This window comes from Hemicordylus capensis, chromosome 1, assembly GCF_027244095.1.
Source record: "Hemicordylus capensis ecotype Gifberg chromosome 1, rHemCap1.1.pri, whole genome shotgun sequence".
NCBI classification, from domain to species: domain Eukaryota; kingdom Metazoa; phylum Chordata; class Lepidosauria; order Squamata; family Cordylidae; genus Hemicordylus; species Hemicordylus capensis.
The window spans coordinates 50,033,426-50,056,986 of NC_069657.1; the positions used below are offsets into that span (position 1 = coordinate 50,033,426).

General features: G+C 44.3%; 1 protein-coding gene across 8 annotated transcripts in view; it reads left to right on the plus strand.

The window, feature by feature from the left end:
• LTBP2 (latent transforming growth factor beta binding protein 2) overlaps window positions 1-23,561 on the plus strand; it is a 259,813-nt gene that overhangs the window by 40,122 nt on the left and 196,130 nt on the right. For 4 of the 8 annotated variants that reach the window (XM_053276860.1, XM_053276887.1, XM_053276867.1 and 1 more), the window contains exons 2-3: window positions 3,864-3,936; window positions 8,283-8,965. In XM_053276860.1, the coding sequence (XP_053132835.1) occupies window positions 8,442-8,965 (524 nt within the window). In that variant the 5' untranslated portion in view covers window positions 3,864-3,936; window positions 8,283-8,441. Of the gene's footprint in view, window positions 1-2,092; window positions 2,177-3,861; window positions 3,937-8,282; window positions 8,966-23,561 lie in introns of those variants that run through there. The other 4 variants (XM_053276896.1, XM_053276903.1, XM_053276913.1 and 1 more) reach the window with 4 other exon arrangements.

Sequence of the window (23,561 nt, forward strand, 5' to 3'; positions counted from 1 at the left end):
GGTATTTAATAGAATGCTTATATTCTGTTTTTCCAAATGGAGGGCATCCCAAACTTTCCAAACGCAGGCTCAAGGCGCCTTGCATGACTTAATATTATCAAGAATATTGAGGGCCAAGACCTGAAAAGGCAGCTAAGAGCTTTATAAGACAAAACTATACCACAGACTACTAAGTGCTGTGGGAGTATCCCCACTTTGTCATGTAAATCCAGATCTGTTTTCATGATGAATTCTTGTTATGAAAGCTTTCAGTTTAAAAATATTCCTTGAATAAGAATTTCTAAGTTTTTGTTGTATGTAATTTTGTTTACGTTTCTCACTATGAGACAAACTTTAACACATTATTTTAGCCGTGCATCATTCGACCATGCCATAATAAATCCATTCCCTTAGTTATACCTGTATACTATCCAATAACATGAACAGCTCTGCAGTGAAATAGATGTTAACCTCTTCCTGTCAAAAGATAGTGGTTGTGTGGATTTGCATGTGACAGATAGAGATATAAAAGGATGATGTTGAATATGTAAAGGGCTAATGAAAACAGCAAGAAACTGATTTTAAACTTTTCTGTTGATTAGAGCTGCAGGTGCCATTGGCATATGCAGGGTTTTGGAGGGAATTGGTTTAATCCATTGTGATAGCATAGAACTGAATTCTTTGGATCGTTTTCTTATGTTCTAAAGGAAAATTGTATTTTCTCTCTTTCTCATATTCCTACTATCTCAGTAATTGCTCCAAGAACTAATCGGCTCTGGCTGTGTGTGATTATCCAAAAAGGTTTAATTGACTATGTAAACAGCCAATTTCATATTTGTTCCAAACTGGCGAAACAGTACCTCCTGTGAGGAAACTTTTGCTCAGATGTAAACATTGTGTAATACAAAAATATGCCTGAAATAATTTTGTGGGGTGGGGGGGAATCAGCAAAGCCTGGACCTCTTTAGTGTCGGGTTTAGATACCAAATAGTTTTGTTCCAGTGCTACATAAGAAAACAATTAAGAGGAGATGGGGAGGACATTTGCCTTAGAACAAACAAAACAAAAATACTGATGAGTTCTATCAAGCTGCACTCTCTGGATTCCATAGCGAAACACACGCTATCGCAAACTGATCTTTAGACGGAAATGAGGTCCTTGGAGAGAATGAAGAGCATAGCGTGCAGTTGTGAATCCTAATGCATCCATTTGGAATTGCACTTTTCAATGATAAGTTGGCAACAGCAGATAGCACGAGCAAAGCATCAGTTCATCTAGACTCTTCAGTGCACTTGGTTTGTCCTGGGTAAAACCTATAATTTCAGCTGCAAGGACACATCATTCTCATCTTGCCTTTTTGTCTTCTAGTCAAAATGAGAACAGTACTTGTAGGGTTTTTAACCTGCGTTTATGTTCATAAGGAGAGGCCACCATATAGTGGCTGTAGTTGGCAAGAACTGAAACCTCCCTTGAAAGTTGGGCAGCCTCTTAATAATTCCATGCAAGTTGCCAATGGGTAAGGTGCTCTTTGTATTGTATTGCAGAACAACCTGTGATTCAGGGCAGACAAAATAGTAAAATATTTTCCATATAATGCATAGGTAATTTATGGCATTATGACAACTACAAGATGCAGCCATAATTAGTAGCAGTATTAGGCCACAGCTCAGTAGTAGAGAACCTGCTTTATATGCATTTGATTCCTATTTCAATCCCTAGCAGCTCTAGTCCTAGTACACAGGACTAGTGCAGGAAGTGATGTCTGCAGAATAGAAGAGAAGAATAGAAGCAAAAGAGAGGAAAGGCAGGTGTCTGAGTACAGTGATGAGGATCTCCTCCTCTTCCTTGTCACTCACTTCTTCGGGTCATGCTTTATGTCCCACTGCTTACAGCTTACTGTAGTGTTTCATTGCCGAAGGTCCACTCATAGGCCAGGTTCTGGCAAAACACAGAACCATCCGCATCCCCTCTCCACGCTCTTCCATCTGCGTTTAGATGTGGGGGAGGGGGGCCTCTCTGAGGTCAGCTTCCTTCCTTCCTGAAAGACAGCCCACACAGCCAATAGCAGCCAGAGTGAGGGAGGAGCTTCCTCCCTCAACTCTGGTTTGAGACAAGGCTAACTGCGGTGCCAGCATTCAGGTGTAACACTGGCCCCGCCAAATTGGAGGTTGGGACAATGAAACTGAGAGAGAACCGAAGATAACAAATTTATTTTTATTTGTTTAACATATTTTTATACAGCCCAAAATCTGCATCTCTGGGTGGTTTACAATTAAAAACATTTAAAATATTAAATCAATTAAACAATTAAAATCATGTAAACAGACATTAAAATAATTTAAAACCAACATTAAAAAAAATTAAAACCAGAAATCTAATTAAAAGCCTGGGTGAAAAAATGTGTCTTCAGTGCCTTTTAAAAAGTTGTCAGAGATGAGGAGGCTCTTATTTCAACAGGGTTTTAGTTTGGGGAAGGAAACTGTGGGTCCCTTTCCCCCTTTAAATACAGTTCAGATGTTTGGTTAGTGAAACCAGAGGTGATGGGACCTCTGGTTTCGTGTTACATCTGAACCTGGCCAAAGTCTTCCTGCTGTTCCTTCTCTTCTTCCTGATATCCCCACATTTTTCTACTTGTTTCTATATTTCCTTTCTTCACAAGTATATTTATATCTGGAATCTATGAAGGCACCTGACTGTCTCCTGTTGGAAACTGAATTCACTGAGAACTGCCAGTTCTTTTTCTCTTTCATTAGAGTTAGGTGGGGTTGCTGAGCTGAATCAGTGTTTCAGATCATGGCAACATCCATAAAGACTGAGTATTATTGAAATCAATTAAGACAAATTAGTCATGACTAACTTAAATCCCATTGATTTCAGTGGGACTTAGCCATGACTAACAGTCTGTTGCCCTGAGTAAAGGAAAACAGACTGAGGATGAGGACTAATAAACTAAAGACAGGATGAGGGCTAATAAACTGAAGCTCAATCAACAAAATATGGAGGTTCTGTTGGCAGGTGGTTTGTTTGATTTGGGGAGATGGTGTTCAGACTGTTTTGGAAAGGGTTGCACTCCCCATAAAAGATTAGGTTTTGGGGTGCTAATGGATCCAGTTCTGTTAACTAGAACCCAAGTGGCATACAGAGCATACAACCCCTTTCAACAGCTAAGACTGGTTGCCTACGACCTACCCCTCCCTTGGGCAGAGGCACCCTAACCACAATTACCCATGCCCTGGTGGTAACTCCAAGATTGGACTAATGCAATGCTTTGTACATCGGTCTGCCTTTGAAGACTGAGTGAAAGCTTTTCCTACTACAAAAGCTTTTGTTGTGGCTTCTAGGGTTCTAAATTGGGCTGGCTATAAAGCATTTCCCACTGGGGCTCAAACAGCTGCACTGGTTGCTGATCCTTTTCCAGGAATATCTTCCTCAGAGAAGCTAATCTGGTGCCAGCTTTGATTACTTTTTGGCACTAGCCAAAGACCGTTTTTATTTGCCCAAGTCCTCCTGCAGGTGGATTAGTTGGTTTTAGATGTAAATTACCTCTGCTAACTTGGCAAAGAGGCACCTTTTAATGTGGTGATTCTCTTTATTTAGCAGGGGGAGAAAAACTGGCCCTATCCACCCCCAGCACAGTACCTCCAGTGATTGTTGCTGGTGTCTATCTTATGTTTCTTTTAAGATTGTGAGCCCTTTGGGGACAGGGATCCATCTTATTTATTTATTATTTCTCTGTGTAAACTGCCCTGAGCCATTTTTGGAAGGGCAGTATAGAAATCGAATAAATAAAATAAATAAAAATAATAAAAACATTATGGTTCTGCTGGATTTTGCTGTCTGGTAATAGATGCTGCTCTGTCAGTTTTATGATGTTTTTCTTACAGAAGCAGACCAAGATCTTCAGGCACCTGAAGGAGCATGCCAAATGCCATCCCATACCCTTGCCCAATGGCACAGGTGGGTGATCTGATTACCAGCCAGCAGGAACGAAGATCTGTTCCTCTTTCCATGCTGGATATGAAAAGGAGGAGTGGGGTAGAGCAGAAGAGGAGGAGAGGAAAGGGCTGGTCTCCCACTCTCCTCTGCTTCACTTGCTCTTCTGCTTCGTCTCTCTCCTCAAACCCATTGTGGAAGGACAAGCAAAAGAGGAAGCTCTTTGCAACCACTGGCTGGGTGCATCATATTGACACAGTGCACCGCCAGGTTATTGACAATGGCTGGACTCTCTAGCCCACCCCTTTTATAGCAGCAGCAGCAGTGGTGCAAGCCAGTGGTGCAGACAAGCTCATTCAGACCATGCTGTTGATGCAGGCAGTGAGCAGGTGAGGCGGCAGCTCCCACCCCATAGTAGCCTCTGACAATCTGCTACCTAAGGCAACTGCCACCATTTGTCTCATGATGAGGCTGGCTCTGTTAATGTTCTGTGCTGCTTTTATTGTTTTTATTGACTGAATGCTGCTCTGGGAGTTTCTGCTGAAGGCCAACTAATATCTGAAAAATAATTCTGGCTACTGTGCTTGCAATTTAAAGCTTGATTTTGAGAGAGATGTCAGGAATATTTTGTGAAAAGAATATTTGGGGGCTGGTTTTCAGACTCTTTGATCTACAAAGGTCTTAATGATGTCTTACAGCTTTGGTAAGTACTGTATAGCAGCATGTCTATACAGGGACATGTTATTATTATGTCATTATTGGTACATAAATTATTTAGTTAGTTAGTTTTTTATACTGCCCTTCCAAAATGGCTCAGGGCAGTTTATAATTAAAACAAAACCATTAAAATCAATTAACAGTTAAAACAGAGATGATAAAACACCATAGAACAATAATTAAACAGTCAAAACAGTTTAAAGCCCTGAAAAACCAGGTTACAACATTAAAACCGTTTACAATTTTACAGTGACATAAAATGTGCATAATTTCATCTCAGTTGGCACAATGCTACTTAGTAGTTTCATTTTTCTTACTTACATGAAATGCATGGTTCCTTGTTAGAGAATACTCTGGAGCTAGATCTGCATTTTCACAACTGGCCATTGAGGCTGCACCATCTCTTCTCTGATCCTAACAAAGGAACATATCCATAACTGATTTTGACTACTGTGGTTTTTTGGTTGAATACTGTGGTTATTTGGTCATGAATAGAGGTGACAGAGACCATCCAGAGGAAGAATGTAGGAGACAAGAAGTGTGAAAAACTTGCATCAGAATTACAATACTAGCTTCAAGGACTGAATGCCAATTTAAAACAAACAAACCCTAAGGAGTATGAGGTCATGACAGGTTCCAACAAAAGTTATCAAAGTGGTTTACACGTAAAATCTATTATATAGTTTGTATGTATGTTTGTATGTATGCATAAAATAATGTTATACTTCCCAATGACCTACAGATACCAAATGTTGTATGAGCAATCCTGCCACTAAAATTAGCTGGATCCACTGCTTTTTACACCAGAATATACTTGGGGGAAAGTATACTTTTTAATTTTTAATTTTTACACCAGAATATACTTGGGGAAAGGTTTAATTTTTAATTGTTTATTTTTACACCAGAATATACTTGGGGAAAGGTTTACTTTTTAATTTTTAAAAATTATTCTGAATATAACCATATGTTAACTGTTATTGTTCTCAACAGATTTTTAACTCTCAACAATCAAATCAATAATTCCAAAATGACATAATGCCCAAGAGAAACAGATCTTTCTTGGATTCAAATTTGCTATGATTCAAATTTACCACATATGTTCATTATTTAATAAAATGAATAAGACTTGAAGCTGAAAACCTACAAATTTCAAACTTTTGCAAGCACATTAATAAAAAAACTATAACAAATATTTCATTTCTTCTTCTTATTATTATTAATATTATTAATATCAATAACAACAACAACAATAATAGAATTTATACACCACCCAGTATAAAAATATCTAGGCAGTGTATAGAATTAAAAACATAAATAATATTTAAAGTTCATAAAAAGATAAAATAATAATAGATAAACACATTAATAGCATATTACAATTTAAATTCTTGAACTTTCCTATAAGTGTACTTATACAAAATGACTTTGCTTGGTCAATGACTGGCCTCACCTACTAGTACATAAACTAAGTAACAAACCAATCAATAAGACAGTCTCCTATCCCAAAAGTGCTCACTTAACATGGCTGCCGGGCTTGTGTGTCTCCTCGGCTTCATGGAGCCAAGGAGACACAGAGATGGGCGCCTAGAACACCTTTCTGATGGGGGAATCCCCCAAGGCAATAATCACGCAGTGCCTTGTGGGATATGCGGAGGCCGGGATGACGAGTCCCAGACTCTGTTTACCTGCCCTGCTGGGAGCAGCGCAGATAGTCATCTGCACGGGTCCCGACAGCGCAGGTTGTGTGGGTTGTGCACTTCAGGGGCTGTACACAATCATCTGGGGGAAGGTAGGTTGAGCCCTGCCTTTCCCCCACTGCCCGCCCGCCCACCTGCCCACGAGCACAGTTGTGTGAATAGTCCCACAGTCTAGGTAGACACCAGCACCAGCCACCAGAGGGATGCTATGATGGATTAGGACAGGGCCAGTTGCTCTCCCACTGCTAAATATAAGAGAACCACCACTTTAAAAGGTGCTTTTTTGTTCAGTTAGCAGAGGATAACTCTAGAGCTTGAGATGGTGCTCTGTACAGGTGAACTCTGAACATATATCCTGTTTTCACAGGCTTTTAATTAGAATTAATTTCAATAATTTTAAAACCTTGTTTTAATATCTATTTTATTCTATTGTTTTTATTGTCATGTATTTTAATTTGTAACTTTTAACTATTTTAAATTTTGTATACCACCTAGAGATGTACATATCAGGCGGTATAGAAATATGATAGATAAATAAATAAATAGCTAAGTGTCAGAATACTGGTGCTATTTTCTCTGTGCAGCCAACAGGTTGTCTTAAGACTATTCTGAGCCCTACCTGAGAGCCCTTGTGAGTAGGGTTCATTTAATGGACGAAGACAGGGGTATCAAACTGTGGCCCTCCTACAACTCCCATCATCCCTGGTTACTGGTCACTGTGAGTTGTAGGCCGATAACAGCTTAAGGGCCACAGTTTGACACCCCTGGACTAATTCACCTCAGTTTAATACTCCTTAAAAATCAGTACATAGAATCTTATGTGACAGCAAAGCAAGCCTTCATCAGTGTGTGTACAGAATGGGTAAAAATAAAGTTAAAAATGAAGCAGAATGGGTTACAAAGGAAATAAAAACATCAGTGTGTTTCTAATTGGCAACTTTCTAACTCCTGAACAGAGCTGTGTCTATTGGACTAGCCCTCAGCACCACACAAATGGGCATCCGGGTTGGCATTCTTCCTGTCAAAAACAAAATTATTCAGTCTGGAGAATCACCGGGATCTCTTTGCAGCAGGGTTTAGATAAGCTAGGCATGCCTCTTGTACGGGAATTGCACTGTGGTAACAACAACATACAATTTTCTAGCTGTGAAAGTGAAAATTAATTAAAAACAAAATATTCCTTTAAAAATCCAGCTGTTGGCTCATGAGCTTCAAGTCCTGCCCTGAGGATGGCTGCAGCCCAGGGGCAGAGCACACATCTGTATGCTTACGGTCCTAGCTCCAGTACAGATAGCAATCCTGAGAAAGACCTTTGCCTGATCTCTGAGAACACAGTAAGAGAGAGAGAGGCACTGCTGGCTGGTGAGCTCTACTACCTGTACCGAGCGGTCCACTCATGCCTACAAGTGTTTTACCTTTGCTAAACAGCTAAAGCTGTGCAGAAAGCCTAGCACATGCTGTCAATTCCAGAAGCTGACCCACAGACTTGTTCAGTATGATGGGTGTGTGTGTGAGAGAGTTGAAGAGCAAACTTTTTGCACAGGCTGTGCACGGGTCCTTTTGGTTGCTCATGGGTTAATATTCCTCTCTTGTAATTTGTTTCCCTTTGCCAAAGTGGGTGTTGCTGGAATGTCTCTTGTAAGGAGGGGGGCTGAGCTGTGTCCTCTGGAGAGGGGCGATGTCAGCATCAAAAAGGCACAAAAGGGGGAGGTTTCCAAAAATAAAAACCTCCATCCCCTCCAGACCCAGCTAGTGCCAGAGGCAGGCAAGAAGGTGCTTGGAGCTGTCTGCGCAGAACACAAGTTCTGACAGCCAAAAGAAAGAGGACGGGAAGAGGAGAGACGGAGAGTTCTTGTTCTTTCAAAAGTAGGATTGCTGCTGCTGCAGTTTTGGGAAAGCTGCGTCCCTGGGTTTTCTCTGGGTTATTGACTCTCTGAGCTCTCCTTCCTGCTCCAGGCATCAGGTACCAAGCCTCTTCCATATGAACCTGAGGATGTGAATTGCTTGGAAACGTGCTCAAGGAATTTAGTCAGCTTGCCTCTTTCCCCCCAAACTCCAGTTGCACTCTCAGTTTTATGAAACTCCCTGTCCTACACTGAGTGCTTTTCCTCTTGGATGGAAACCATGAGGGGCTCCTGGAGGAGTCTTCTCCCATTAACTGTAGCTCTTTTTGTGGGGGTTGGTGATTGCCAGAGAGACCTTGCTGGACTACTTGATCAAAGTCCTTCATTCAGAACTGAATCTGGGAACAGAGAGGCAACTCGGCTACGATTCCGGAATCAAGGTAACTCAGGATCGACAAACAAGGTGTTCAACTTGTTCCAGGTGCACAGTCCTCCTGCAACCTCAGACCATGTTCCCGTGGCCTCTCAAACAGATGCCTGGATGAGAAGCCCAGCAGGAAGGGATAACCGAAAGCCACCATCTGCTTCCACAGACCACAGACTCTCTGCTCCCACAAATGCCAGATCTCAGTCCAGCAATCCTGGGACAAAAAATGATGCTCCAAGCAGAAGCCAGAGTGGCATTCCACAGCAGAGACAAAGGACGGGCATCTCACATCAGTGGCTACGAAATGGGTTCAGGTCACGGACAGTGCCACAGCCAAGAATGCAAGTTTCCAGAAGCCGGATGGTAGGGTAAGTGTAGACATACTTATTCAGCTGTCAAACAAGGTGCTTGTGAGATTTGACAGTTCTGAGCTATGATAGCAGTTTTGCAGTCAGATCCTGAACTTCAGGGCATGTCAGTCAACTCAGAATCTAGATATAAATATGTTGTCCCCAATAATCCCTATTTTCTTCAAAAAGCCAGCCAGTCAAGCACTATGGCCAACATCCTAAGTATGCACCTGCATGCCAGAAGAAGTGTCCCAGCTGTGGAGAACTTCCTGAGCTCTGCAGCATCTTTCACACAGGTGGAGGGGTGATTATTTTCATCAGTCTTTGCTTTCCCTTGAAGTGCCCTGTGCCATTGAAAAATATGTCCCCGAGGGATGCGCGACCCTCAGGAATATATCTTCAAGTGCACAGGGCATTTCGGGGGAAGGAGAGAGTGGCGAAAATCATCCCCCCCTCCCGGCTTGCATGATAGGCACTCAGAGCTCCGGAAGCTCTCAGAGATGAGGATGCTTCTTCCTAGCATACAGGCACATGCTTAGTCAGGATGTCATCCTATACTTCTGAAATCTTTGCAAGCCAAAGCAACTTACTACTTTTCAGTCCCAAGTACAGTAACAAAGTATGAGCCATGCCCAATTAAATTGTTCTGTCATCTAACCCTGGAAGAGATCCAAATGCCTAAGAAAATGTTGTCACTACTACTACTACTACCACCACCACCACAACAACAACCTGCACCACCACCTACTATTTCTACTTATATACTGCTTTTCAAGAGTTCTCAAAGCAGTTTACAAAGAAAAATAAACAATAATAATATTTTTTAAAAAATAAATAAGGTGGTTGCCTGATCAAAAGGGCTCACAGTCTAAAAATTATTATTATTATTATTCTTTTTACATTTATCTCCCGCTCTTCCTCCAAGGAGCCCAGAGCAGTGTACTACACACTTGAGTTTCTCTTTCACAGCAACCCTGTGAAGTAGGTTAGGCTGAGAGAGAAGGGACTGGCCCAGAGTCACCCAGCTAGTTTCAAGGCTGAATGGGGATTTGAACGTGGGTCTTCCCGGTCCTAGTCCAGCACTCTAACCACTACACCACGCTGGGTAGACACCAGCAACAGCCACAGGAAGGATGCTGTGTGCTGGTGTTGGATAGGGCCAGTTGCTCTCCCCCAGCATAATATAAGAGATCGACCACTTTAAATGGTGCCTCTTTGCTCAGTTAGCAGGGGGTCTCAACATAGGTCTTTCAATGCAGTACACATGTTCAAGGCATAAGAACTGAGACACTGAGTGCATTTAACTGAGTGTAACTTCCTGAAGACTGCTGTCATTCTTGAAATGGCTGTGATGTTGCTCAGGATATTCACGTGGTATCCATATATAGTTTGTGCATGCCAAATAATTACTTTGATATTAGACTCTGAGATTTGCTACATGTGTCAGGGTTCTGGTGTGCACATGGCTGGGGGTTATGACAACATATATTTTTGTGCTACTACCCTCCTTGGGCCACTGCTATGCCTCTGATTTAGAAGAAGGCAATAAGCTGACTACCAGCTGCAGGTTCCTGGCTGTTTTGTCTCCACAGTGGGGTTTTCTTATGCACCATTTCCAAACGTATGCTGATTCAGTTAAAGGGGGCTTCTTATGACTTATCTGTCGGAATTATTTTCATCTTGAGCTGTTCTTGAACTGCAGGGACATGTATTGCTTTAGCTGATCTCCTTAAGGTGAGGTTGGACTTTCCAGTTGAGTTTCTGAAACAATGTTTGTGGTCGTGGTGTTCCTAGATATGAGCAGTAAGTTTAAGAAAGGCTCTTTTTGGCAGCAGCATAACTCCTTTGGGGCCTCACACAAGTGAGGCTAGATTAATCAGTTTTCATGCTCGTGCCTGATTTGGTATCTGCCACCACCCAGTTCTTTTCTTTCTATCCAAATAGGCAGGGGTTCATAGAAATTCAAAACAGTAATGAGTAAAGTCGACATAGGTCTAGATACAACATTTTTATTTAACTTGGTGGTCTTCCAATAGATCCTTTATTTGTAATATATCAGGAGGTTGGGTAGCATCCAACCTAACACCTGTGTAAGTGGGACTCTTTGGCTTGCACATGGCGGGGGGAGGGGTGGCTTTTGTCAACTCTTCTTCTCTCTGCAGCCCCCCACTGCCCCACTTCCCAAAGTGCTTTTGGGGCAGCACACACAGAGGGCTACAAAGGGAAGGAATGCTCAACAAACACCACCCCTTTCCCATATACAAATGGAAGCCGCTTTCTTGCACAAGTTTTAGTCTGGATGCTGCTTAATATATAGACATATTATAAACTTCAAGTTGCTCTTGTAGGGAACCTTTTAGGGAGCTTTTGCACATCACATAAGCAGGCCAGCAAGAGCCAGTTTGTGACATGTAAAAGCAGATAAAGGTAAAGTGTGCTGTCGAGTCAGTTTCGACCCCTGATGACCACAGAGCCCTGTGGTTGTCTTTGGTAGAATACAGGAGGGGTTTACCATTGCCCTCTCCCACACAGTACGAGATTATGCCTTTCAGCATGTTCTTATATAGCTGCTGCCCGATATAGGTGTTTCCCATTAGGAATGTGCATGGAACCGCAGAGCTGCAGTCCGATGCCAGTGGGGGTGGCTCTTTAAGGGTGGGGGAGGGTGCACTTACCCCTCCCGCCACTTTCCCCCCACTGGCGCTCCAGTAATTTCCCAAAATCCATGGGGCGGCAGCGTACCTCCCTGCTGCCCCTTCCCCCGTTGTTGGCCGGAAATAAGGAAGTACTGTGTGCGTGTGTGCCCGCTGCCGTGCATGCGCGCCCACTGCGCCCATCACGCATGCACGTCGTGTGTGTGACATGAGTGCATGACGTGCGATGTGCACAGCGCGCGCAACAGTGGGCACACATGCATACGGTACTTCCTTATTTCCGGCCAACAACGAGGGAAGGGGCAGCAGGGCGGTACGCTGCCGCCCCATGGATTTTGGGAAATTACTGGAGCACCAGCAAGGGAAAAGTGGCGGGAGGGGTAAGTGCACCCTCCCTCACCCTTAAAGTGCCACCCCCACTGGCATCGGACCGGCAGAATCACCAGTTCTTCGAACCAGTTTGGAGGCCCATAAAGGGCCTCCGGACTGGTTCCATGCACATCCCTATTTCTCATAGTCTGGGAAACATACCAGCAGGGATTCAAACTGGCAATCTGTGGCTTGATAAACAAGCCATTTCCCCATTGTGCCATTAGGTGGCTGTAAAGGAAGATGGCAGCTGATAATTGAGAGATGTCTAAGTAATCAGGTGTGTGAGGATAGCGGCAACTGATTCTGCTTTACTTAGAGCAATACCTAATGTCCAGTTTAACAGATATATATCAGGGTCAACTGCTTTCAGAACATGTGACATAATCAACCCAGACAAGCTGACAGGCCATGTTAAGCGATGTATGGAAGCTGTTTCTCAACAGGGTTGCTAGATTTTTGGGACATTTGGTACAGATAGTCAGTCAGATAGGTGCAGTTACACAGAGATTGACTTCTACTGGATGAAAGGCAATTTTAAGATGGTGGATGGGAAGTAAAGATAATGGGCATACAAGGCACAGCCTGAAGCAATGCACATATGACAATACAATATACAATCCAATGAAAGACAGTTTACTTTTTGTAATCAGAAACTCAGTTGTAATTTTTGTTTTAAGACCTGAGCAACACAATTAAATTTGTTAATGAATTCTAGTTCAATGGCTTCTCACTGGGTTGTATGCTAAGGTTTTCTTACTCTGAAGGAAGGAGACCTTTCTCTATAGGAAGTCTCCTTCCTTCTGGGGAAGGAATCCTTAGCATACAACCCATTCTGTTTAACTTGTGAGATTTCCCCTGCGTGTTTCTATCTAATTTAAGGTCAGAGATAGAGTTTCCAGAGAGGGTGAGCTGGGTGAACCTTAACAATTATTTAATGATCCTTGATCTAGGTTTACTGTTTTCTACCCACTGGAATTCACTGGCTTTTATGTAGTTGCAAAATGTAACATGGGTCAATGGTGGGGTTGTAAATATGGTTATGTATGCATGAGACAAGCTCGCCACAGGAATTCAAGTCTACTGAATTGTTCTTTATCCCTTGAGCTTCCCCACCCCCTTTCTTTTAGTGTGAATTCTTCAAAAATCTGAACGATTAGCTACTAGCTTGTCAGCTATAGTGACAAGTCTATTATGTCCATCATTGTCAGACTTGTTTTGTTTTGTTTCTTTGCCTCCTGCACCTGTCTGTCATATCCACCTGCTGCCTGGTGTCCTAATCAAAAATTTTCAGACACACCATTTTAAGGGTATGAGGCACCCGGAATATGATACAAAATAATTTCTAGCTTCAATGTTAACTGTCTAATGCTAGTAATATAAAGAAAAAAAATACTACAGTTATAGAATGTTGCTTTTAAAAAAGAGAACTTTCATGTGAATGAACATTTCTTTGTCTTCATTTATGGTCAGTTGCAGTCCTATCACTAGAGCCTTTTGTCAGCTGCCTCCTATGTGAAATGAAATTAAACAAAGTAAATTTCTCATGCACCGTTTTCCCTGCATAAATTAATTCTTTTCTGAATAATTTACCCCTGCTAACTGAGCAACGAAGCACCTTTTAAAAGTGGTGAGTCTCTCTGTTTAGCAGGGGGAGAGCAACTGGCCCTATCCAATCCCAGCACAGCATCCCTCCAGTGGCTGTTGCTGGTGTCTTTCTTATGTTTCTTTTTTTTAAGACTGTGAGCCCTTTGGGGACAGGCAGCCATTTAATTAATTAATTTCTGTATGTAAACCACTTTGAGAACTTCGGTTGAAAAGCGGTATATAAATACTTGTATTCATATTCTGTGATGTTAATATCATTAGAATTATTGTTTACCTAAATGTGTTGATCACATTTGGCTATATCTGTTCAGAATGGATCATTCCAAGTCTGTAAATCTTATATGTTTAAGCAGGACTTGCTGTCAGGACAACCATATGAGAGTTTACCTTTTCCATGGTAGAGGTGGGGAAATCCTTTCAGTTGCCCCAATTATTTCCTTCAAAATCAAGGTATTCCCCAGATAGAGCTGGGGTGTGTAAAGGTGGATTTGAGACTCCAGGTGTTTTTCAAGGAGGTGTGTGAAATCATTGGCTTCACAATAGCCCACTGTATCTCAATAACTGGAATAGTTGGTAAGTCATTGTTTATTGTCACCATCTTTGAAACTGCTACCCTGCCTACTGACATACCCATTATGTTGCTTTGTGGAATCCAGTGAGGAGGAAAATCTCTATTTACTAGAAGTGGAACCATTAGTTCATTATGTACATCTCCTAAACTCTATTGCTATTTTTAAACCTGCTCCTAGGGAGCGCTGTGAGTCTTAGTTGGATTGGCTTTTCTGCTGCTTTTATGAGTCTTCAGTGAATCCACCGTACAGATTTGCATTATGCTGGCCTGACATTTCAGCACTTGAACTTGTTTTCAGCATTTTGTGAGGTGCTGATATTCCACAGTATTTCCTATATAAATGCATGCATTTGTTACAGAATTAAGCAGCTTCTGAGATGTCCTCTCCCTCCTGCAATAAAGCAAAGGTCTTTTATGATTTGCTCCAACATGAGTCTGCTAACTAAGGACTCTATCAGAGTTGGTGCAAGATCCTGCCAAGAATAGTGGCTAATATAATCAGCCCTAATTTTGGTGGTGTGACTATCAGATCATTAAGTAGCTTCCCTGCAGGCTTTCAGATTTTGAGATTCTAGGATTTGATCTCACTACATTTCTTCATCTAGGTTAGCTTTTACGTAGAGCTTTGCCAGTACATATTTTAGGATCAACATGGCAAAGCCATGTTTTTCTTTCAGTAGGTTTCACTTTAAGCCTTCACTATTTATCACTCTCTGTTAGCCCTTCCAAGGAAGTTCAGCGTGGGAGGTAGAGGACAAGGCTGGGCTCCATCATTTCACACTAGCATTAAAAGCTTCTAAAGCAAGTTACAGATTAGAATAGTTTTTGAATCTTCCATCTGTACTTGCTGCAGGGCCAGCATCAGGGGTCAGCCAATTTGAGCACTGGCCAATGGCCCAGAGTCATCAGAGTCCATGGCTGACCCTTGAGGTCCTAGTGGGAAAAGATAGTGGCAACCAGTGCAGACACCAAGCAGTGCTCCCAGCTGCTTTCCACTTTCCACCAAGGTAGGTTTCTTCCAAAAGGGAGGAACCTTTAGTGCTGGCACTGAATCAGACTGCTCTTCAGCTGCTACATTAGTAGCTAGTATAATGGAATGTGCCTTCTGTTGAATCCAGTGACACAGCAGCAGGAGTGGGGCACTGCATTATAGGTTTCAGGGGTGTAGCCACCATTGGGCGACCGGGTTCAAAGAACCCAGGCCGCTGCCCCTCAGGGGCCATGCTTTGCGGCCCCGACACTCCCCCCCACATCTGACATCAGACATGGGTGGGGCTGGTTTAGCTTCCTAGCAGGGCTGCGCGGCCCCGTTAGATGGCTAGCACTGTGTTCACAGCGTGGCCAGGAGAGGCTCTCCCAGGGAGAGCTGCTTCTGGCCGTGCTGATAACACAGCACTGGCCTGGATTTAACTCCCAAATGGTGCCGCGTGGCCCCGTTCAGGAGTCAGACCATGCCCCCTGCATTTGATGTCAGATGTGGGAGCATGGCTAACCTTATGTCTGACATCAGATGTAGGGGGCGAGGCAGGGCTGCAGCGGTGGCCGGACATGGGCCACTGCTGGCCTGGCTCCGCTACTGATAGGTCTAAAAAGATGGCGGTCATCCGTATGGCTGCGCTGCCCCCTGCCACTGCTAAGAGAGCCCACAAAGGCATTTGGTGAAGGGTCCCCATGAATCTGTTACCACTACTGACATACGTTGAACGGGATTCACAGAGAACTGAGGATTTAGTTCTTTGCTTTCCCAACTTATATTAAAATATACTTTGACTACATAGGAACATAGCAAACGGCCATATGCTGAGTAAGACCATTGGTCTATCTAGCTCAGTATTGTCTTCACAGGCTGGCAGCGGCTTCTCCAAGGTTGCAGGCAGGAATCTCTCTCAGCCCTATCTTGGAGAAGCTGGGGAGGGAACTTGAAACCTTCTGCTCTTCCCAGAGTGGCTTCATCCCCTGAGGGGAATATCTTGCAGTGCTCACACATCAAGTCTCCCATTCAGATGCAACCAGGGCAGACCCTGCTTAGCTATGGAGACAAGTCATGCTTGCTACCACAAGACCAGCTCCCCTCTTATACTACTTATAGAGGTCATTCTACTTATAGAGGTCATTCACACAATCAAAAACTGTGTTCTACCCAGCTTTGGGAGCTGTGTGTGCTCCCAATTTTCAGTTGTGTGGAAGCCATGTAGGAGGAAAACCTGGTGTAGTGGATTAAAGCCTTTGTCTCAGAGCATGCTCATGTGAGGGGAAAAAATGCTGAATCATCCCTGCTGAGCTGTCTGGCTAGGCTTCTCCCAAAACTATTCTCTATTATCAGTAGGTTCAAAATGCGGCGGCCACCAACCCTTTTATCGACAGAGCTTGAACCTCCCTGGGCTCGGGGTAGAATCCCAGGGAAAACTCTCTTAATTTTGCTCTTGGACAAGTCCAAAAATCTTCCACATGCAAGCCTACATGTGGTGGGAAAATTGATAGTTGCTGAACATTTGTGGACGTGTTTGGACCAGAGAAATCCCCCTTTGCCCCCTCCACCTTTTCCTGAGTTAAAAACCAACTTGGAGAGGCTTGTAAAAAGAAAAGTACTAAAAATAATTTTATTCAATTACTACAGACTGCTTCTATGTGAGGCTTCTAGCTTTCTTAAATATAATCAAAAATACTTAGTGGGTTACAAAAATAGGTTGGTGTCATGGCTCAGACCTCTGAGTCAGAAGTGTAAGAGGAGGAACAGGAGGACTTGGTTGGGAGAACAGGCTCAAAAGCACAGCAGGAGGATTTGGCTGTGAGAACAAACGCTGAAGCTGAGCTGGATCAGCAACATACAAGGGAATCTGGACAGCTGACAGAGATGAGGGCTGAGGAGTCTGATCAGGAGGAAGCTGGAATTTCACCTGTGTTAAGAAGACGTCTCAAGAGAAAGGCTCAGTGGGAGACATGCAGGCGCAAGATCTCACAGGAGAGGCAATAGAAATGCTGAGTCAGGAAAGCCTGATCTGCTGCCAGTTATCTCGAGCCCTATATCAAGCCGACGCAGTTTCTAAGTTAGCACTGTCAGCAACTTTGCCTTTTCGCAGACAGTGTCCTCGTATTTGTACTTTCTCAATCTTCCCTGTTTCAGCCTGTCCTTGTACTGTTCTTCCTTGCTCCTTTATTTCAGTTATTACTCAGTTATTGTAGAGGGAGGTACCTAGTTTAGTTTCAAGGGACTTTCTTTTGTTTATAATACTTTATCTTGAGGGTCATTCTTCACTTTTGTTTGTGCAGCTAAGCTGCTTCTCTTATCTACAGAACTTTATTTTGACCCACACCAAAGAAATATAAGTTTCTAACCTGAAACACATTCTCTGCCCCCTCCTCCTGCTCCATTTTGGGCCAATTGGGTCACGGAGGGGGCAGGGGGATGACATGAGAAACTTTAACACACACACACACACACACACACACACACACATATATATATATATATATATATATATATATATCTGGGCTGCCTTGCGCAAAGCCATCATCAAAGCTTTGTTCCAAAACAGAGATTTAATTGCAGCATTGCACCTTTGCGCAAGAGCTCCAGCAAAACAAACAAAACAAAACAATGATGGAGAGGGTGGCAGAGGGAGTTGAGGCAGCTGTTGCCCTTGCTTTGCCCCCCAAAAGCAGTGATCAAAACAAGCCCAGGAAGAGCATCTTGGAGCCCCCTTGCAGCAAGCCGCTGCCGCCACTCCACTGCCGTCTTCGATTGCTGCCTGCCTGCTCATTTTCCCCTCTTTGCACAATGAAAAATAATAAGAAGAAAAATAAAAGATAAAATAAAGAGATAAAAATAAAATCAAAGTGGGAAGGGGCAATATGGACAGATCACCACCCTCCCCCTGGTCGCTGAATGAGCTGTCTTACATTACAATACTCCACTTACACCTCGGAAACATGGTTGCAACCCTCCTGCAATGGAAAAATACTGCTACTTTCCTGCAGTGCAGATCCAACATTGTACCACTGCAATGCAACAATAAAACCTGAAATAGGCGTCAGAAATATGGATGGCACCTTATTCCTCCTTTGCTTTCCTTCATTGTTAAACACTGAGGTAGTTCACATGACCAAATGGGGGGGGCACAAGGTGGGAGGGGGAAGGTTTGTCATATTCACCTCCCACTCCCCAGACAACTGTGTCAAGTTGCTGGGAGCACAGACCACACTCCCAGACGAGCAGCACTGCATGCCTGCAACACACAGCTCCGGAGGCCAGGATGACACGTCCTGGCATCCAGGAATCCCAGAATGCACTGTGTGACATGCACGATGCACTGGGGGATTTCTCCAGGAGACGAGCGCTCTAGGCACCTGTTTCTGTGTCCGCTGGGGCCAAACATAGCCCCAGCAAACATATGATCCAGTAGCCCGGGTTAAGGGAGCGCTTGCTCTCTTAACCTCGGGTATCAGCCAGGCTCCAAAGTGGGGTGAGGTGGTGCTGGCCCAGTAGGATTGGGCCTGATCCGGGCAGTTCTCACTCACAGCCTAAGCCAGGCTGGGTGTCCCTAACCTGGGTTAGGCTGCGCATGAGAATAGCCTCACTGTATACCAGAAGGTGCCTACCAGGGCTGTCTGCAGGTTTGGTAAACTGCCTTCCATGGACCCCTACCTGGATGGGTACTCCTATTGCTATTTTCCATTTACACTAGCAGGTGGAATATTGCCAGTTGGTTGTCAGTCCCTCCCCTATCCCTTTCGGGTGCCTCCCTCTGTCTTCACCAAACCACCAACACTTTCCCACCAAAATCAATTACATTGTTGCATTTCACAGCATTGCCTCCCCCCCACCCCGCTTCTGTTGAGACTTGGAGCTTGGGGTGGAAGAAACAAAATAATATTTGACATGGCTTCCTGCTTTTCTAAACATTGTTGCTGAGCAATAATTAATCACTTCCTGAAATTCCACAGATGATTCCCCTTCCCTCTCACACAGTTGTTCCCTTTAATAACTCGGTTGCAATCCTATGCACATTGATCATAATGAGACTTATTTCTGGGGAATCGTGAATACATTTTCCTGTTAGGACCACCATTTCCTTTCTTTAAGATTTTATTTTAAATTGTTGCTATTGTGCTCTTTCAGTTACTGGGGAGGAGTGAGGTTGGCAGGTTTGGCTTTTTTTAAGCCAAACTTCGGGTTACGGCCCATTTGACCCACGAGTATACCCCTTAGGTTCTGGCAACCATAGAATAAAAGCATCAAAATGATCCTGTTAACTGACTACTGCTAAAATGATTCTCTAGACTACAATCTATATCACTAAAAGTCTAAAATGTTCTTTTTTCCTTGACAGAATAGGAGGGAAATTGTAGGTATGATAATCCCTTCTGGGGGCATTATACCACCAAAATTTCAGGCAAATAGATATGGGGGATTCTGTAACCCTTAAAATCAAGTCATTTTAACGTTTGTAGTTATGGGGTTACTCCACTCCATGAACTGTTCTCATTTCTTTCCAAAAAGAGGTAAAAATTATATGTTTAGTAGGACCTTCTGAGGCCATGATGCCCCCCCCCTTAGAGAAATTGTTCCAGTGGTTTCCACACAGGCACACATTAAAGTTTTGAGGTTTGACTTTTTACAGTTTAAATTCCCACAGTCAGAGCAGTCAGGATAGAAACAATTTGATGCCCAGTCCTATTGCTTTCCCCCAAATATGTAGTTCCCTTCTCCCTGCCCACTCTTCTTGGGAGGAAGTCACACTAACAACAATGGGGGCTATGGCTACAAATAGCCTTAACGGAGCAAGTCAGCTCCAAAAGCGTTTTTGGAGCTGACTCACTCCTGTATGCATCAGGATGAACGCTTCCTTCCCAGTGCACTAGGGGCAAGTTAACATGGCACACTGGCCAGTGTCCTGCAGCACACTAGTTGTGAAATACTGCTATAGGTGCTGAGGACAAATCTACATCATTTCTTGGCAATCTCATGTTCGCAAATCCATGTTTACTGAGGTAATAAAAATGTAGAGATCAAGGGAGCATTTGGAGAAGAAAATCAATAGGTAGGAACATAGGAAGCTGCCTTATACCGAGTCAGACCATTGGTCTATCTAGCTCAGTATTGTCTACACAGACTGGCAGAGGCTTCTCCAGCGTTGCAGGCAGGAGTCTCTCCCAGTCCTATCTTGGAGATGGGAACTTGGAACCTTCTTCATGTAAACATGCTGGTGCTCTTCCCAGAGTGCCCACATCCCCTAAAGGGAAAATCTTACAGTGCTCACATGTAGAGCCCTTTTTCAAAATCAGTGAGAAGGGCTTGAGGGCAGGCGGTGGGAAAAGCTGCTTAGACTTACCTTCCCTGCAGATGACTGCTCCTCCATTGCTGGGCGTGCTCCCCACGCGCCCAGACAATCCTCCAGCAAGGAGGGCCGGGCTGGGATGCGTCATCCCGGCCCCAGGAAATCCCACAATCCACCATGTGAGTGCATGGTGCATTGTGGGCATCCCCGTAGTGATGGGCAGGTGCCTGTTACTGCTGTGGTGCTGGTTAAAGCAGCTGATGCTGCACACGATAAGAAAAATGGGGCTAAGGGAGGGCTCGCTCCCTTAACTCCGTTTAAAAGGCTGGCTCTGCAGGCGGGTTTGTTGGGCACGATCCTGGCGGTTCTTACAAGCAGCCAAGATTGGGCTTGGCTTCTTCTGTCTTGGCTGTGTGTGAGAACAGCCTTGTAGTCTTCCATTCAAATGCAAACCAGGGTGGACCCTGCTTAGCAAAGGGGCAATTCATGCTTGCTACCACAAGACCAGCTCTTGGATGGTAGGTGGGAGGGATACTTAACTTCTCTTACATCCGCTAATTCTCATCTGCAAGCACCGCACTCCTGGCCATCTTCCCTTCAGCAAGCTTATTGCCTGTTTCGGAGCCTAGCTTGAGGAAGAAAACACGAAATTGCCCTGGGAGGGAGGATGTGAACATTTTCAGGGCTGAATTAGTGGGGAAAAGGTAAATACCATTCTTCTATTTATTTTCTTCTGCTAGTGTCCCATGCTATTGCATTTGCATTTATGGAATGGATTTTAGACTCACTTGAGTCAGAGTTAACTGTTCCCTTTCCTGCTTTCTACTCCAACTGTACTGGTAGGGCCTTAAAGGTAAAGTGTGCCCTCGAGTCGGTGTCGACTCCTGGCGACCACAGAGCCCCTTTGAGATTGTGGCCAATCGTGGCTGGCCCACTCATGTGCTGACGCTTTGCCCACAGTCTGGCTGTAGAGCTTGCTGGCATTGGTCTTGGTGGCCGAGCAGCAGAGAGGGACTCCCCTCCCCTGGAACTGGAAGTTGCTGGATCGCAGTTGGGTGAATATCTGTGGTGCGATTTATCGTTTCCATCTGCAATTGGAAATATAAACCGTGGGTTTGCTGACCTCCGGTTTCGTGTTATGTCTGAATTCAGCCGCTGTGTTTGTCAGTTGTTGCTCCACCCTTAAATTTGTAAGATGAGTACCTTGTGCTGGGCTTATATGTTTCGCAATGGCTCTTGTTTATGGAGCTATATTTAGCCTCAATACTACACATGCCAAGTAGCGCTCAGCTCAGTACCTGTTGCTATTCTTCAGTGTTTTCCATCCCTTCTGCATCCAGTGCTTCCCCTGCCCTTTACAAACAAAAACAAAACCTTCTTCCTGATGGACCCATCTGCAGTTGGAAATAACCCTTATTGACTATTCCCCTCCCCTAAATCCCCAGCTCCTGCTGGAACTGTGTGTGCGGGGGGGGGGGAGTATTCACTTCCCCTCCTGCCCCCATGGTGTATGTTAAATTGCTGCTCCACCCCCTGCTTTATAAGAATGATCAGAAACCAGGTTATGCTCTGTTGCAATCATAACTGGACGTGCCCTGTGAGTTGTGTGTTTGCGGGCAGGCAGATGATGCATTAGTAGATGGGCTTGCCACAAAGAGAGCTCAGCGTGTGGGGGGGTGGGGGGTGGGGGATCTGCTTCCCTGCTTCCTTGTACAATGCTAGCTAGCTTCTCATTGGAGGACCATCGCCCTCTTAGCTGTAAACACACCGTGGTCCTCAAAGCTGCAGGCATTTATGTTGAATTCTTTATAAGGCAACAAAAACCACATAACATTCAAACCACTCAAAAGCGGAGTAAATTGTTTAAATGTAACCAGATGCCATGCAGAGGAAAACTAAGTCTCTTTAGTCATCTCCGTTCCCCCTAGCCATTGTATCCCCCAGTGCATCTGGTTGCCCTTTACAATTCTGTTTAATAAGAAGTTGAGGAAATGTGTCCCTTGCCTTACTGCAGTCCCAATACAGTGTGCCTCTCTCTGCTCTTCCTCTGCTGTTCCTCTACAGTTATTCCTAATTCTGGATATTATTTTTAGCTGCTTCACACATTAAGGTTGTTCACATGACCTTTTGCTGGGCTGGGGAGTGTGGGGGTGGGGGAAGCAGGACAGTGCCTACCTTCCCCCCAGACGATCCAGGGATGATCAGAGCCATGTGGCTCACGCACTCCTATGATGGGTGCTGCTGCAAGCTGTACTGCGTTCTGGAGGCCAGGGAGATGTGGCCCGGCCGCCAGATATCCCACAATGCACTGTGTGATAAGTGTGATACATTGAGGGATTTCCCCTCAAGTCAGGCTTTCTAGGCACCCAGCTGGTTGCATATGAATGGGAGACTTGATGTGTGAGCACTGTAAGATATTCCCCTTAGGGGAAGGAGCCGCTCTGGGAAGAGCATCTAGGTTCCAAGTTCCCTCCCTGGCTTCTCCAAGATAGGGCTGAGAGAGATTCCTGCCTGCAACCTTGGAGAAGCCGCTGCCAGTCTGTGAAGACAATAGTGGGCTAGATAGACCAATGGTCTGACTCAGTATATAGCAGCGTCCTATGTTCCTATGTCTGCTCGGGATGCTTGCAGCACGAGCACACACATGACCTTAGACCTGGATAAAAGGGAATGCTTGCACTCTTTTACCCAGCTAAAAGGCCGGGTAAAAATCTCAGGCTATCTGGGGAGGCAGCACCAGGACTGGCCTCCATCCCGGCGATTCTCACAAGCAGCCCGATCCACGTAGGGCTGCCCAAGCCTGGGTAGGGCTGCTCATGTGAACAGCCTCATTATGTTTTTTTGATGTGCACCTATGATATTGAAAGTCTGTAGTTAAAAGGTAATATGTGAATGGGGCAAACTCATGTCAGGTATTTTAGGAACCTTTTAGGAACCTAGGAAGCTGCCATATATTGAGTCAGACCATTGGTCTAGCTAGCTCATTATTGTCTTCACAGACTGGCAGTGGCTTCTCCAAGGTAGCAGGCGGGAATCTCTCTCAGCCCTATCTTGGAGAAGCCAGGGAGGGAACTTGGAACCTTCTGCTCTTCCCAGAGTGGCTCCATCCCCTGAGGGGAACATCTTACAGTGCT